Source organism: Poecilia mexicana, unplaced genomic scaffold (assembly GCF_051168715.1).
Source record: "Poecilia mexicana isolate PSO_F unplaced genomic scaffold, ASM5116871v1 scaffold_2, whole genome shotgun sequence".
NCBI lineage: Eukaryota > Metazoa > Chordata > Actinopteri > Cyprinodontiformes > Poeciliidae > Poecilia > Poecilia mexicana.
In genome coordinates, this window is record NW_028263371.1 from 41,862,745 (window position 1) to 41,880,101 (window position 17,357).

The 17,357-nt window shown below is 38.0% G+C and overlaps 1 protein-coding gene across 1 annotated transcript in view; it reads left to right on the forward strand.

Moving 5' to 3' along the window:
* The window catches only part of rapgef4a (Rap guanine nucleotide exchange factor 4a), a 35,364-nt gene extending 18,500 nt beyond the window's left edge, over positions 1-16,864 (forward strand). The window contains exons 6-31 of the mRNA XM_015008541.2: positions 1,245-1,309; positions 2,374-2,424; positions 2,497-2,603; positions 3,904-4,025; positions 4,127-4,310; positions 4,402-4,486; positions 4,792-4,852; positions 4,929-5,005; positions 5,092-5,238; positions 5,608-5,723; positions 7,045-7,130; positions 7,730-7,808; positions 7,898-8,042; positions 8,476-8,564; positions 8,681-8,711; positions 8,793-8,871; positions 9,424-9,570; positions 10,333-10,430; positions 10,818-10,943; positions 11,099-11,277; positions 11,384-11,474; positions 11,549-11,599; positions 13,213-13,300; positions 13,423-13,487; positions 13,603-13,657; positions 13,793-16,864. Coding sequence (XP_014864027.2) covers positions 1,245-1,309; positions 2,374-2,424; positions 2,497-2,603; positions 3,904-4,025; positions 4,127-4,310; positions 4,402-4,486; positions 4,792-4,852; positions 4,929-5,005; positions 5,092-5,238; positions 5,608-5,723; positions 7,045-7,130; positions 7,730-7,808; positions 7,898-8,042; positions 8,476-8,564; positions 8,681-8,711; positions 8,793-8,871; positions 9,424-9,570; positions 10,333-10,430; positions 10,818-10,943; positions 11,099-11,277; positions 11,384-11,474; positions 11,549-11,599; positions 13,213-13,300; positions 13,423-13,487; positions 13,603-13,657; positions 13,793-13,920 — 2,552 coding nt within the window. The 3' untranslated portion in view covers positions 13,921-16,864. The remainder of the gene's footprint in view (positions 1-1,244; positions 1,310-2,373; positions 2,425-2,496; positions 2,604-3,903; positions 4,026-4,126; positions 4,311-4,401; positions 4,487-4,791; positions 4,853-4,928; positions 5,006-5,091; positions 5,239-5,607; positions 5,724-7,044; positions 7,131-7,729; positions 7,809-7,897; positions 8,043-8,475; positions 8,565-8,680; positions 8,712-8,792; positions 8,872-9,423; positions 9,571-10,332; positions 10,431-10,817; positions 10,944-11,098; positions 11,278-11,383; positions 11,475-11,548; positions 11,600-13,212; positions 13,301-13,422; positions 13,488-13,602; positions 13,658-13,792) is intronic.
* Positions 16,865-17,357: the final 493 nt, after the last annotated feature.

The window sequence follows — 17,357 nt, forward strand, 5'->3', positions numbered from 1 at the left end:
ATTTCAGAGATGCTCTTTTTTTTGTTTGTTTGTTTTATGGTATTTTCTCTATTGTTTAAGTTCTTACAGTATTAATGGTTGTTTTACACTTATATTGTGACTTATTGGAGATTAAGCCCACATTTAAGACTAAAATTAGAAAGATTAAAGTCAACTAAAACTATTATAGATGAGGAGTATATGAAGAAGATTATACTGAAGGGGTTCTTGTTTAATAAAAGCCAGCTAAACTGAGAATTAGCAGAAAACAACCCAGTGTTATTTCTGTCTCCGTGATCCCAATCCCCCACTCGATCCTCTGATCTTTTGATAAAATCTGAAACACAGTTTTCTGCTGCAAGTTAACTCAATATTGGCTCTGAGAGCTGTTGTAACCAGATTTTACATCACGCATCATAAAAATGATGAGCAGCAGTGTGCGGGAAGAAAATCCAGAAACTGCTGGTTTGCAGGTGGCGGGCGAACTAGATGCTGCTCAATATTTGTCAAGCGTAACGGATAAATGGTTGCTTTATAATAGACTCACCTTCTCAAGTTGAGGTTTTATGGAAGCCTGTAATCTTGTTTCCATCATGCAACAGCATTGAAAAAGAAATACTCTCTCTGTTTTTGTAGCTTGCAGTCCAGTTCCTGTGGGATTTACAACTTATGTTTTATGATTGCTTACATTGTGACAGATGTCGAACGGGAGTCGCAGGGTGGAAAGTACTGTACTCTTTCTTGTTCAAAGCAGCTGAAGGGATTTGTAGCTGCACCATATAAATAAAGCATGTTTTAACAGCTTGCCATTCAAGTCCTGCTCCTTTACGCAATATGGGCGCTAACAGCAAGGTGCTTTTAAATTCGGCCATGCTTGATTTATTCCAGTCATGCATGTAGCACAGTCTGGTTTTAACACTTACAGCAGCAGAGACTGGCATTTTTAATTATTCACAGCAGTGAAGTGCTAAAACCAAATAAATTATTTGTTTTGATTTGATCTCGCAAAGCTGAAATGATGGCAGTAATTAATCCCCCAATGCCACCTGGATTGTGGAAAACTTAATGAGCAAGAGGTTTGACAACTCTCCTCATAACTCGCAACATTTAAACAAAACTTCTTTCTTTACTTGTCTTGTTTGTCAAATAAGGTTTTGAATCAGTCAAGTGTTGCCTGTGGATTGTTTGTTTTTCCTAAAAAAATATTCAGTTTTGTTTTACTTTTTTACTCTGCATATTTTATTGTGTTCTCTCTTTTCCAATAGGAATGCCAGAAAAGGAGAACATAAGCAGCAATTCATTTGTGTCAGTGTCCAAACATCCAAATAAGGTATTTCTTATTGTAGAACGACACAATATCTCAATGTCTTTATATTATTGTACCTACATCACTTTTAATCACCTCTCATAAAGGTAAAATAATCTTTCATTTAAGCACCGGAGCCAGAAACTAATAATAATAGTAACAAACATTTCAGGGTGAGATTATTCTACTAGAGTAAAATATGATTTCCAGGTTCTGTTGAGATTTTTTTTCATCAGTTGTGCCAATCAATTTGAAGAGTGCTGCATTTAGATTTTAAATCATGCAAAGGCAAATCAAAAGAGCTTAAGATGATGCATCCTTTTTTTTTTAACCTTGTATCTTAGAGAAAGCAGACAAGCTGTGAATTGCTTCCCTTGACATATTTTAGTATTTTACTCACTCCTTTACTTTTGGATGGGAATAAAGAATGAGAAAGCTGTTTTAAGCTTAGCTCCAAAATAAACAAGGTGACTGGAGTTTTTGTCTCCATCCTGAATAGTTCCTGTCCCACCTTTCCCCGGCGCTCATTTCCTGCTTGATAGTGTGGCACCGCAACAGATTTATGGTGCCTGCTTTGTTCAGACATGAAGTTTAGTCACAACACGGAGTTGTTGACGTTTGTGAAAAAAAATAAAATAAAAGCAGATAAGTGTATGGTTGCTTTCTTGTTGCAATTAAGCAAATGTCCTTTTTGCCTAGCAGAAAAAATAGTGCCAGTAAATTTCCTCATTGATGTAAATAAAACATGAAGCCCAAAATCAGCTGTGAACATGATTGAGTTGCATTGATTTCTGGGTCATTCCCAAAGCTTCTTGAATGTCAGACGTTTGCAGCTCCTTTGGTCTCAGCAAGAGACAAAAGTGATGGAAAAATATATTATGTGTCCAACTGCAGCAAGAAAATACTTTATTCAAGATTCATAAAAACCTGACTGTACAGAAAGGCAGACATGGCCTGATTTAGACGGAGGGCTCCTGAGCATACAATGGCTTTTCACTCTTTATGTCTTTATGTCTTTTTTTCCACAAGCCATAATTTCTCCTCCAAGTCAGATGAAAAAACCTTTTCTGTTTTATTTCATTTTGCAGAAGTCCTTTCCTGAAAGTCCGGCCAAACTTCATACTAAAAGTCCTACTCAGGTAGAAACTTCAGTCCTCATCTCAGAGGACTCAGAACTCAGTTGTAAAATATGAATGTTATTACAATAATAGGTTCCCTCTGAGAAGATCCTGCGAGCGGGGAAGATTCTCCGCCATGCCATCCTTTCCAGAGTGCCTCACATGATCCGAGACAGAAAGTATCATCTTAAAACGTACAGGTTAGTTGGCATTTTGTAACTCTGGGATTCTGATGAAAGACTATGAACAACACAACTTTACAGCTAATCCCTGTTAACTGTGCTCAGAGTTGTAGCATACGTGCGATTTATCTGCTTCCATTACAAGAATCTAAAAGAGAAAAGCAGATTTGAGCTGAGAAAATAGATGAAAGTCTTTGAACCCTGACGATGCCAAGCTTTAAAGCTAGACTCAGACATCAGTACAGAAGTAGGGATAGTAACATTTCCTTTAGTTCAGAAAATGAGAATTTGTATGCCAATTTATTCAGTGAGGGGGAGGAGGTCAGGAAAAATGTTGTCTGAGAGCAGTAGCTTGGAAACCAAACAGAAACCAAACTATTGAGAAAAGCACTCGGTTGTGATTCCAGTCTGCCTACAGCTCACCTTGGCGATGAAGGACCCAATGTGTCTAAAGTCTTATGAGGGTTTGGCAGCGCTACAATAATAAAGTGAAAATAATACTATGAGGACACTGTATGTTATGCCACTGTCAGTCTGTAGACCTCTTGATAAGTGGTTTGGCCCTAAAAAAGTTGATGCAACACAAATGGTGGTTGGAAGGAGAGATGAAATAGTGTTACACAATCAGACGGTCGCTGCAGTCAAACACTCTCTCTTTCACTTGACTCAGACACAAAAACATCTCAAACCACAGTAAGCTAAAGGTGGATAGCGGGAGTAGATAATGATTTAACACAATCTGTAGATATCAGCAAATGTTTTATATTGACAGAGGGAAAGAAAAAAACCCCACACACAATAAATGAAATCATGATCCTGATTCCTGACTTGTCTTGACGGTCTGGCTGTTGACTTCCTATTTGAGTTTTCTGTCCTATTTGTGGCATGAACTGTATTGTTTCCTCTTCCCTCTGCTTTGGGTTGTTCCTTCCCTTAAACACAGGGAAGCTTTTTTAGACTCAAACCTTAGTAACAATAGGTCTAAAATAAATACAATGAATCTAAAATAAATACAATGAATCTTTAAATGAAGATTCATTGTAATTGTGTAATAATTATTTACAGTTATTTTAAGTCATCCCATTAAAATAACTGCTTCCGAAATAAAAAACAAATTGTTTTTTTTTGATTGAGAAGAAATTTCTTCTTTTAACTTGTATTTTCTGTGATATTTGTGGCCAGAGTGCTCACAGGTTTATGACAGTACTGTGTCTGTCTTATGCACACCCCTTCAACTAAAGTGTTACCAAGGTGATTAAAATATTACATAATTTCTCATCTTCCTCTAAGTTCTTATGGAGACTTTTGTTTTCTCCAGGCAGTGCTGTGTGGGGACAGAGTTGGTGGACTGGCAGATGCTGCAGTGCTCCTGCGTCCATTCCCGCATTCAGGCTGTGGGCATGTGGCAGGTGCTGCTGGAGGAAGGTGTCCTCAACCACGGTTAGAACCTGCACGACGTTTGCCTCGGCATGCGAGACAATCACAGAAACTTTTTACATATGTTTTTAAATGCTAGTCTGACTATCTGCGCTGTGATGCAGTGGATGGAGAGACGGTCTTCCAGGACAAGTACCTTTTCTACCGCTTCCTGGACGACGAGCAGGAGGACGCTTTGATACCCAGTGAGGAGGAAAGAAGGGAGAGCCAGGAGGAGCTGCAGGACACTCTGCTCTTCCTGTCGCAAATTGGGCCAGATGCTCTTATGAGGATGATCCTGAGGAAACCGTAGGGCTCTGACAGCTCTCACCACAGAACAGTGAGATCTTTCAGACAGCTTTTGGTTTCTTTAGCCTGTTTCCTTTTTTTTTTTTTTTAGGCCGTCTGAAAGAACACCAGATGACTTGGAGATAATTTATGAAGAACTGCTCCATATAAAGGCCTTATCTCACCTGTCCACCACTGTGAGTTACTAACAGTTTTCTGTGTCCTAAAAAATCTATAATTGTCAGTCTCTCCAATGGAATCCCAATAAAACACACTGAAATTAGTGGTTGTAATGTGGCAAAATGTGTGACTATTTCACTACACCTGCCAAAAAGTAAATCGTAAATTAGTGTTACTGCTGTGTTAGTCAATTCAAAACACTTGACGTGCTACAGCGTTTACTTTTAGCTGTTGTAAAATTTATTGTACTCAAGGAAACACTTGAGTTCAGGTTAGAATAGGTCTCTCCCACATTTTAATCATTCTCTCCTGCATTGGACAGGTAAAGAGGGAACTAGCAGGAGTTCTCATCTTTGAATCCCATGAAAGGGCAGGAACAGTGTGTGAGTATATTTAGATTATTTATCTGATGATAAATATGGCAAATCCCAGAATGTTGTTGTTTTGTTTTTCTCCCAGTGTTCCATCAAGGAGAAGAGGGCACATCCTGGTACATTATATTAAAAGGCTCGGTGAATGTTGTCATCTATGGAAAAGTAGGTGATTATTCACCTCATAAAGGTCCTCTGATTCTTACCTTTGTTGGACTGTTAGTTACTGATCAGCGTGCTGCTTTGCGCAGGGTGTTGTCTGCACGCTCTACGAAGGAGACGACTTTGGGAAGCTGGCGCTGGTCAATGACGCCCCCAGAGCTGCCTCCATTGTCCTTCGAGAGGACGACTGTCATTTCCTGAGAGTGGACAAGGAGGACTTCAACAGGATTTTAAGGGTGAGTTTAAGGTCAGCGTCTTGTGACGCTCTGCAAATATCAGAAAAAACACTATCGCCCTCTGCTGGAAATTACGTAGCAACGCAGTCAAACGTTTGTCTTCTGAAATGAGGCTACAGCTGATTGTTTGGTGTTAAATACCAACTTTTAGAGTAAATATAAGTTTTTTTAACAAAAAAGAAAAAGCTGTATTTTAAGGACTCTCTCACCTGACAGAGTGGCTTTCTGAGAGTCAAATCACCAACATCAAAGTCTGCAAAAAACAATAAATGCAGCTTTTCAAACACTTTCTATAAGATTTCCAACTTTTCCTTTTTTTAATTAACAACATAGATGTATTCACTTTGTCTGCTTGTATTTACTACAAAGGATGTGGAGGCCAACACAGTGCGTCTGAAGGAGCACGGCCAAGATGTTCTGGTGTTGGAGAAGAGTCTCAGCAGCAGCCGAAACTCTGTCCAGGGATCCTCTGCAGCTCACCACAAGTAATTAAACACACCAACCAGTTCAGAGATGGATATTGGACACCCATCACAGGCATTTTAAGGAGAGCAATTTATGTGTAGCGTTCAAGTGCGCGACACTTCACCAGCATTGCGTGGTCTGTATTATTGTACACTAAACTCACTCACCAGCGACGTTTCGGATGGTGATGATTCATGATGGTTGTCTTAAGAGAAAATTTGTGTTGGCTTAATGTCACTCCCTGCCATCTGAAACCCTCACAAAAACTCAGTTTACTTTCACCATATTAAACTTTAGTCATACAAACACAAATCAAATATTCCCACCATAACTCAGCTCTGAGTCGTTTCAATCCAACTCCATTGTGACATAAAAGCAGCTTCATCTCAGCGTGACAGTCTACAGCCATAGACTGGAAGCATACAGTAAAAATAATCTGTACCAGCTGTTTAAGTGCTGTAACAATGCTGCAGCACTCGCACTCAAAGTAAATCAGATGACAAAACATTAACAAACTTCTCATGACATTCAGATGCAAACTGCAAGCAGCTAAAGCCTGTGACTGATTTGCAATAGATAGATAGATAGATAGATAGCTAGATAGATAACTGTCACAAAGCAGAGTCATTTGTCTCAGTCTGATCCTAAGGGTGAGTGTGAAGTAAAGCTGCATCAGATGCTCTGCTGCCAGTAAGTGTTTCCTCCTAATAGAGGCATCTGTCACTGCCCCACGGTGGCTGAGATACACAGAGACACATTAATGGTAATGATGGCCTGGCTCCTGGGGGGGAAAGGAGGCTTGGCAAGCCACAATTACTTGTTCAGGGTTGCCCTCTAATCAACTCCACTCTTGACACACAAGAGTGTCAAGACTACCCCGCGAGAAGGGAAGACGCGTCCCTGCTTTCGTGGCGCCCTTCCCTCTTGCCACGCTGTTATCAAGTAATAAAAACAACCAAGGGAGGTTTGTGTTCGTCCCCCTTCATGCTTCATGTGTGGGGGAGATGCTCCAAGTTTTTTTTTTTTTTTTTTTTTTTTCCATAAATATATTTGCTAGCATTCTTTTTGTGGCTCTTATCTTCTCCTCTTCTTCATCTTCAGGAGCACTGATTGTAAATAGGATTGTTTTCAAATGAGCCAATCACAGCCACACACCGAAGGAAGAGAAATCAGCTGAGGGGCCGCAGTGGTGCCACTAGGCATTAAGAGTCTGTGTATTTTGATTAATGAAGGGTTTGTGTGTGTGTGTGTGTGTGTGTGTGTGTGTGTGTGTGTGTGTGTGTGTGTGTGTGTGTGTGTGTGTGTGTGTGTGTGTGTGTTTGTTGTGTCGTGTTGCTTCAGATACAACATCATGTCCGGGACGCCGGAGAAGATTTTGGAGCACCTTCTCGAAATGATGCGGTCGGATTCCCAGTTCACCGAGTCAGGTGCTGCCCATCGTGTCAAACACAAGAGATTTGCGTTATTACCATATATAATTTAATGATATCTATCATTTACTGTGAAGAGTTCTCAGCCACACTGCCTTGGCTTTTTTCACATTTCATAATATTACAACCTCAAATTATAATGAGCAGTGGAGAAAAGACAGTTTTCTTGTTCTATACATTTCTTTCATTGCGTAATGTTGTGGTTTGGTCTGAGCTGAGCGCCTTCCTCCACCCTCCTGTGGCCTTTTTGGGGATACATAATTAATTGACATGTATTGATTTTCTCCACCTAAGCTCTGAATCTCTGGGTTTTGTTTAGGGGGTATCAGAGTAAAGAGGCTGAATACAAATTCGCCCAGCAGTTTTTAGATATGCCGGGTGTTTTATCTCTCTGATCTGTCCTTGGTGGTCTCCGCTGCGATGACCCGTTTGTTCCCATCTATAATTAGCTCCACATCGCAGAGCTGATCTAATTACCATCATGTGTGGCGATGCATATGGTTTTCACTTTCCCTGCAGAGGGGACCGACCCGGCCATGTGTTTGAAGGTGTCTTTGATGTGCCATTAACCGGATCTTCGCTGTTATTTGTCTCAGATTCGGCCTTAGATGATTTTGTGCTCACGCACTGTGTCTTCATCCCAAACAGTCGGCTATGTCCTGTGCTGAGCGACCAATATCCTTTTGCCTACATTAAAGAAAAGTCTTCTTCCCAGTGAAATGTGGTTTTTGCTGTAGTTTAGTTGATCTTTAACGGCAGTGCAGCTACCACGCCCAGGCCTCACAGGACTCGGAGATGGAGAAGCTGGACTACACGCTCAACAACAAGCGCCGGGTGATCCGCCTGGTGATGAAATGGGCTGCTGTGCATGGAGAACATCTGCAGCAGCAGGACATGGTCTTCCTTGAGGTCAATGGGTCTAAAACAGTCATAACAAAAGCAGCTGACTGTAATCACCTCTGGAAAAGTCACAGATGTGCTAAGATTTAGATGTTAAAAAATTATCTGGTTAGTGGATATTTCAATCCAAACAGAATGGTTTCCATTTCAGCATGTTTATGGAAAACAGCAAAAACTAACTTTTTAAAAATGGCCTCAGAAAGACACATATTTAGGAGATTTGGATTAATGGATCAATTATGATGTCTCAGTACTCAAATTCTTAGAGATTCTTCTATCTTGGATTGCCAGGAAAATAAATAAATAAATAAATTAATAAATAAGTTTCTGTATTTCAGTTTCCCAAAGGTGTGTCAATATTTGCTGGCCAAATATTCAAATTGGCGTGACTTTATCTCGTTTTAAGTCTTGTTTGCACTCAAAGGTTGTTGTTTTTTTACAGGAGTTTCTCGTGGCTGTTTCAGAAGATGCCAAAGTGCTTCCAGCCCTCAGGGATCAGCTGACAGAGCTGGAGAAAATCATAAAAAGCAGGTTAGTTAGGATTAGCTATTATAAATTGTATGGATATGTGGTCTAAATACTGTTTTCCATTAGTAAATTATAGGACTAACACATATCAAACCCATCTGTTGGTTCTACTTTTTTAGTGCAGACGATGCCAGATCCTCACAGAGAAAGGTAGACCGCTAATTAAGTTAGATTGACATTTTAATGCAGATGTTTTCTGTTGCTGCTTTATGAAAATGTTCTCTGTTGCAGCACAAAGTCCTTCTGCAGCATTTCAATATGGTAGACGAGAAACTTCAGAAACGGCAACCCATCAAAGGAGACGATGAAAGTAAGTGCGGAAAAGTCTTGTGCAGTTATGGTAAAAATGAAGGACATCCACTTTTAGTTGTAATTATTGAAATACAATAAGTGTAACCTTGCAGTCACTGAGAAGACCATAAGCTCTTCTGTAAAGTAAAGTGTGTGACAGCTGTATACTGGTTGAATCTGGATCATGCAAGCAATGAAAGAAATGTATAAAGAGAGGAACTGTGAGAAACTGGTAGTCATTGAAAAATGGCTTCTAGTATGTTGTTGCTTCTGATGTTGATTTTAAAACATTGTGAATGCAGAGGTGCATTTTTACCTCCTTTATTTAATAAATAACGAGTGTGTAGAATCTGCTGCATTTTATTTACACGTTATCACCGAAAAGAAGTCTTAATGTAAGCCGTTGTTGCAATTTTCCAGATTTTTATTCGCAAATAATTTACAATTTCATTCGTATATTCACTCCAATTCACAAAAAAGGGTGTGCCTTCTTTTTCTCATCACCGATGAGATAAGAGATTGAATCCTGTATCCCACTTTTTCTTCCGTTTCCTCCCATTCTTGCGTCCAGTCCTGTTCAAAGTCTACTGCTGCGACCACACCTACACCACCATCCGGGTCCCGGTCGCCTCCTCGGTCAGGGAGGTCCTGGAGGCCGTGGCCGACAAGCTGGGGTCAGCGGAGGACCTGATCCTGGTCGGCCTCAGTTCAGCAGGAGGTGAGAGCAGCAGCTGTACATGACGAGGAAATGGTTGGAATTAAACATGAAACACAAATGTAGTTAACTATAAAATATATTTTTTAATCCAAAACCCTTTGCATAATTTTTTTTATTTATTTGAGTCTTTAAATGTATTTATTTTTAAATGATATTTGTAGAAAAATTTTAGAAAAAACCCAACCAACTTGGTCACTTTTCTTTCAGCTGATTAGAAAAGAGTTACAATAAAACTGTGAGGAAAAAAACTACCATCATCAGACTATATTCCTAAAGCTAATTTCCTGTTTATTATTACAAAATGAGATTAAAGTAAGGATGTAATAAGAACAGTTCTTAGAAGGATTCTGGATAAATGCTACAATGAGATTTCCAGCACACTTTAAAACCAGACTGCAGTTTAAAAAGACATGCCATCAAATCTGGTCATTACTTTATTTATTGCTTTTATGCTGTGCTTTTCAATAGAAGCTGTTTCAAAAATGTATAGCACAGAAAGATAATTTATTGTCAAGATTGGCTATTAACATTTTGAGAGAAGTTGCCAGAGTTTTCTCAATGTTATGTTTATTTGAAGTAATTAGTTTGTGTGACTAAATTCAATGTTTTAGGTTTAGATGGTTAAAGGTATTTGAATGTCGGCATTCATAAATTAGTTCTTATTTTTAACGTAACTAGATTTATGTTGAGACAACATAAATCTAGTTCTTTTGTTTATTTATTTTTTTTAAATCTTACTATGGTTTGTTTTCTTTTTGGCAGAGAAAGTTGTCTTCAAACCAAACGATGTCTCCATCTTCTCCACACTCAGCATAAACGGACGGCTCTTTGCCTGCCAGAGGGACCAGCTGGATGTGTTGGTGTGTTGATTTAATCAAATACTTCTTATCATGATCACATACCAACATCACGGTTCTTACATTAATGCCAAAAAACTACTTTTATTTGATCGTACATACGGACAATTTCATTATTATATTTTTAACCAACAGTCAGATTCAAGTGTCTTTGCCTTTTTCAGTTTTATAGCGTTTTGCGAAAATGTTCATAACACTTGAATTTTTTTTTTATAATTTGGCAAATTTCAACCACAAGCGTAAGTTTTGTATTTTGTATTAAGCCTCACAGTTACATATCACTTTATTCAATCGTATAAAATCCCAATGCAATCCATTAGCATTTGTGATTGCAAAGTTAAAAAAGAGTGGAAAGTTTCAGGGTTTAATCTGATCTCTTGTGTCTCCCAGGTGCCCCTGTCTGAACAGGAGGGTCCGTCTCTTGGGTCTCTTGCCAATTTTGAATTGATGAGCTCCAAGGATGTGGCTTACCACATGACCTTCTACGACTGGGAGCTTTTCCATTGTGTACACGAGGTATTTATAGAGCAATAAGGACGCCTTAGCAGGTTCTGTTTAATCAAGTTTGCTTTCAAGGCTGGCACACACTGTCTTTATTTCCTGGCCCTAATGTGATACTAGCTTGTTTTTCTTTGTTGTTGTTTTTTTTTTAATTCTCTGATGTCTTCCAGCTTGAACTCATCTATCACACGTTTGGGAGACAGCACGTCAAGAAAACCACAGTGAATCTGGATCTCTTCCTCCAGAGATTTAATGAGATTCAGTTCTGGGTAATTACAGAGGTTTGTCTGTGTTCCCAGCTGAACAAGAGAGTTCAGCTCCTCAAGAAGTTCATCAAGATCGCTGCTCAGTAAGTGGATCTCTTTTCTCTCGGGAATTGGCCAGTTTGTTGCTTTTTCAAAATGAACTTTTATTGTAAATTTATTGTAACCCTCCCTCTTATATCTTCTGTGAAGCTGTAAAGAGTACAAGAATCTAAATGCCTTTTTTGCCGTCATTTTGGGGCTGAGTCACCCAGCAGTGAGCAGGCTCAGTCAGACGTGGGAGGTGGGTGACTTGTTGTTTGGTCGTCCTCTATCTGAAACTGCAGGTTAACGTTCCCATTTTGTTTACGTCCGCAGAAACTTCCCAGCAAGTTTAAGAAGTTTTACGGAGAATTTGAAAACCTAATGGTACGCCTTTAATGTAAATTTCCCTTTTTATTAGTTGGGGTGCCTTGCAAAAGTATTTACACCCATTAAACTTTTCACAAACCTCAAGTCATTTAATTGGGGTTTTTACAAACAAGAAGCAGTGCGTAACCGGGAGGTGGAAGGACAATGATACATTGCCTATACATTTTAAGGTTTAAATATGACAGCAATCTGATAAAAAAAAAAAAGTGGAGTTAACAAAGAGCATATTATTTAATACCTGCTTAAGTTGTTTGTTTTTTTTAAACGATACTTTTGATACTACAAACAAGCCTCAGGAACACAGATCATAATTTATTGAATGCGTATATGAACTTAATGCACTACACAGAGTCCATATAAAACAGTCCTCTGAAAATGCATTTAGTACAAACACAAACAACATTTTACGTTTCAGAATGGGTAAAGCAGTAGAAGCTGCCATGCTGCTTCAATAAATCATCAGATACAGATATATTACCCTGACCCCTGTTGAACGTCGATGGGTCTTTACTTCTCTCCTGGTGATAGATTGATTGCGTAAGGTTGAGGGTTTTTGTGTGTGTTTATTAGTTAATTTAGTTGTCATGTCTAGCCCCCGAGTTGTTCCAGCTGTTTCTTGTTTCCATGATTGTCCCCTGTGTATTTAACCTCACCTGTGTCTCCTGCTCCCCGCTGAATCCTTGTCATTTGTTAGTCTTAGTCATAGTTTGTGGTTCCTTGTCATAGTTCACGTCATTGTTCTTCCTGAGTTAATGATCTAGTACCTGTGTCTTCCTGGTGTTGTGAACCTTATGGATATTATTAAAGTCTTTCCTTATGGATATTATTAAAGTCAAACCGTGCCTTATTCCTCATCAACAAGCCACACTTCAGGACAGATGGATTTTGTCTTATTATTATTTTCTGTCCTTCTTTTTATTTTTTTTTAAACACAATCAGCAGTACAGCCCAAAGGACATTACAAAAACGTGTAATGCACACATTTTATATATTCTATGAGAAGAAAAACATGCTAAGCATGTTTCATGCTAAGTGTAAACATGCTAAGTATAACAACTTAACATTTCTAACGACTTTCTCCTTGACCTACTTACAGTGCATTGGTTCCTATTTGTTCGTTGATGCTCCCCAATAAACCTCTGAGACATTCACAGAACAGCTGGATTCGTATTGAGAATAAACTGCGTCAAGTTATGTACACGTTAGGCAACAGAAGCCAAACGGTTGCACTGGATTTCATTTAGAAGTGTTACAGTAACATAGCCTAAATGGACATAGGCATCACACTTTTTATGATTTTATTTACAACTAATTTTTGAGAGCTTAATCATTCTTTCTACCCAGATGCAAAACACTTCCTGTGACAGAAAAATAACACAATCGGGGAAACGTGGGGGTGGCAGCGTCATGGAGCTAATGAGAGAGCAATATATAATTTTCCTTTTACTAAATAATTATGATGCTTTGGACTGACCTAACACACATTATAAAATAAACATTGTTGTAAGGAGACAAAATGTGAAAAGGTTCAAGTTTATGAAAGCTTTTGCAAGGCACTCAAGCTGTGATGTAGCAAAGCCGATCTCAGAACCGTCTCAATGTTTCTGCAGGATCCGTCCAGGAATCACCGGGCGTATCGACTCACAGTCGCCAAACTGGCCCCGCCCGTCATTCCCTTCATGCCGCTGATGATAAAAGGTCATCCCCATTGATTCGATAACTGTTCGTTTTTATTGCACTTCGATTGCTTTGGTGTTGCACTGCTTCTCCAGCACCTTTAACTCTCCATGTTTGTTTTCCTGTTTTTTTATTTCCCACAGACATGACATTCACTCACGAGGGCAACAAAACATTTATCGACAATTTGGTCAATTTTGAGAAAATGGTGAGGCACTGCAGGTGCAGGTCATTGTCTGACAGTTGGTGTGGATTTCTTTCCCTTCTTTAGTTTTCATGCAATTGCAGATATTTGCCGCTGACTGTAGTTTTCTGCTTTGCAGCGGATGATAGCTAAGACAGTGAAGACAGTGAGATATTTTAGGAGCCAAACATTCAGTAAGTGCTACAGTAAAATCCTCAAATCTATTATTTTCTAAAAGGTATCCAAAGGATCCTCTTTCACATTGTTAGGTTTTTTTTTTTTTTTTTTGTTTTTTTTTAATAACTTTTCTCATTTTTTAATCAAATCAGGCCCGGATTCTCCTCAGGCTGGGAAGCATCACCCCGACGTTTGGACCTACGTTCGACAGCTCAGCGTGATCGACAACCAAAGGACCCTAACTCAGCTCTCTCATGGACTTGAGCCCCGCAGGTCTTGAAACCAGCCGGGGGCAGAGACATTTTCCCTCCGATGCCGCTTCACGACGTAACGCAGCACTTGTGCTTGTATCATTTTTACTCCCGACACAGGCAATCACATGGAGGACCTGATGAGGTGTCTGATAATGAGATATTGTTTCAGCAACGCCTTGAGCCTTTTATTACAGTCATTTGTGATTTTTCAACAACCGTAATTGTTGTGGGATGAAGTACCTCTTATATCGATGTCATGCAGATATCATATCATGTCCAACCCAAACAGGCAAAGGAAATGATGACTTCTGGGTGGTGGGAGTCTAATTTATGGGATCAATGTGTACAATCTCTCAGATGTAAACAAAATGTGACGCTTTAGCCTCAATTATCCTGACGTTCATTTTTTGTATCTTTTCTATCAAACCGTTTTTTACTCCTATTTAGGTTTGTTGTAAATTTTGTACAGATATTTATTAGACTTAAGCATGACTTTATTAATTCAGCATGGCTTTCTTTAAGGTTTAAACGTGATATTAAAATTAAATATTTTTGTTGTATTGTGTACTGTAACTCAGTTGGTATCTGCTGTTTTATTGTTATGAAGTTTGCAACCACAGCTTGTTCAGTTTTGTATTTATTCCTACTTTAGTTGTGTGCAGTTTGAGTTTTCATAAATGGATAATTTTCTGAATTATTGAAGTCTGAACATGTGAGGCATTGTTTCTTCTGTTTATTTCTCCTAAAAAAAATCTGAGAGCACAGAAATGGAAGAATGAGACAAATTTACAAAAGTATTTTTTTGCAAACCATGTTTCATGTCTTGTGATGGGATTTTCTGAAATCCATTCAAAGGCTGCACAGTGGAGAAGTTGGTCACACTTTTGCCTTGCAGGAAGGTCAGGGGTTAAATCCCAGCTGAGGGCCTTTCTGCATGCAGTTTGCATTTTTCTGCTGGGGACACTGTCTTCCACCCTCAATCCTAAATCGTCCACGTTAACTTGCCTAACTCTATTTTGCCCTTTGGAAGTGGTTATGTGACACTGTGGCGTCTCTTTCAGGGTGTAATGGTGTAATGACTGGAGAATGGTATCTGCCCCTGCTCCCTGTTGCTATGGGAGGAATAAATTGGTATAGAAAATACCATCCAAGTGCTTGCATTTATAAAATAGTTTAATTGTTAGAGCTAATGAAGAGTCACTTTTTATGTTAGCTTAGATTTTTGGAAATTGATTACATACTCATTAAAATGATCTTTAATTACAAAAAAAGCCAGATTACTGTGTGGATTATGAAGATAAAATTGGGTTTTTGTCGAGCCTTGTTTGTCAAATTTCCAGTTGTTTAAAGCTTTTTTTTTGTCACTGCTCTGAGGGTAGATATGGACACATTTAGGTGAACAGATTTTTTTTTCTGCATTCTTTTTTGACTAAGACAAATATGACTAAAGGTGTCAAGTCCCATATGGACCTAAACGAAAACAGGGAGTCAAAAAACACTGAATGAAACTCCTGGCAGCTTCAGAAAGTAAAGTTTATGAACACTTTGCCTCAAGCACAACATTGTTGTTGAATCCAGCTCAACAGTATTTAATTTTTTTTTAATTACTTAAATGTAAGGTAAGATTATATTTCATTTTAAGAGTTTTGCTTTTTGGGTTGAATTACTGAAATAAATTTACTTTTTAATTAATCTCCCAGTTATTTGTGCTCTTTCCTTCTTTTTTAAGAGGTTTATTGGGATGGTTAAATGACAAATACTTGAGAGTAACAAATAGTAACAGCTCTGGTGCTGTGATGTTAAAACATGATGTGTTGCTTTCCTTATACGACTACTGAGACAAAAGAATCAATGAAGGCGAAAAAAAAACATGTTAAACTATAAAATCGTTTCACTTGGAGTCAAATGTTGATTTTAATTTAGAATGAGAAAACTGACTGCACTCAAAAAGGAAGTGTGGGAAGTCACTGAAAATACTTCATAAAAATAAAGATTGTTAAAAAAAACAACAAAAAAAAAAACAACCACAGCTATTTAAAATAATGTCAGAGCTAATAAGCTTTTAAGGCCGTTAGATGAGAGTTTTAGTGCCTGATCAAATGATGGTTTTCAGTGTTTGGGGTTTGGGTGGCAAAGGTTTGTGAAATTACCTGAGCTTGATGAGTTGATGAGCTTTGAAGCTGGAGATAAACTATCTGAATGTTTATTAACTTTTCAGAAGTTTCTAAGTTTGTATGTGTTCCTTCTTCAACTTGTCACATAATGCTGACTTTGTATTCATAGGTTACATATATTAAAATACTGTATTAATGAATTAGTTTAGTATACGCATAACTGTGTATAATCAAGTTATATTAATACACAAGATTGAGTCTTTGAATTTAATTACTAAAATAAAGTTTTTGGTGATTTAATTGACATTTTTATAAGGATGGGAATGAGACTAAATAAAAATGTTGTGACTGGAAGTAATTTGAACTTTTAAAGACACTCCTGAACTCCCCTCCCCCAGGCTGGGTTTGGATCCCAGCCAGGGTTCTTTCTGCATGGCGTTTGTTCCCTCCAGGTACCACGACTTCCTCCCACACTCCAAAAACATGATAGATTACCTCTCGAAATTGTTTAGTACTTTGTAAAGTTTTTGAGTAACAGTTTCACCTAATACTCTTTTATTTCTATTGAGTACATTTTAAAATAATGTTTTTTCTACTTGAGTGTTATTTCTCTCCTGAGGTCAATAGTAACTATTGTATTTATGGTTACTCAGTTAAATTTACTTGAGTACGTTTTTGAATAAATAAATAAAAGTTGTCGTAAGAACAATTGGCTGCATTTTAGTTTTTTTTTTTTTTAACTTTGACTTGAAGTATATTATTTTGTGCTGATTTTTGTTAATTATTTTATTTTGTGCATTTGTAAATTATTCTACTTTTATGTAAGTATGCCTTTTAATAAATGTACATTATATTACTTCTCATTGTAAATTTTCTCTTACTGTACAGTCTCTTAAGGCTTTTATATTATTATTATTGTGTACCTGTCTATGAATCTGCATGCTTTTCAGTGAGGAAGGTTTCTTTGTGCAAAAACCTAATTGTTCAACTGTTCCTTTCTATCTAAGCCCTCTGGAGGAGAGTAAATATTCAGTGCACAGTACACCTTGTCACTGAAAGAATATTTAGCAGTTTTATACTTTGTAAGTACTGATTTCAAGCTTATCGTGTTTCTTCTGTCTTAATTAGTTGCATCAATGTGACATTTATATTTTTACATTGTTTTCCTTTAAAATATCACAATTTGTGCATGACTTTTTATATTAGTCCGTCCTGTTACATTATTTTCACAAGTTTAAAAAGATGTTACAATCAAGCAATTACTCAGTACGAGACTGGCCTTTTTTATCTGTGTTTTTTTAATATATGTATAATTTTGTACTTCTATTTGAGAAAAAATATACAGAAGT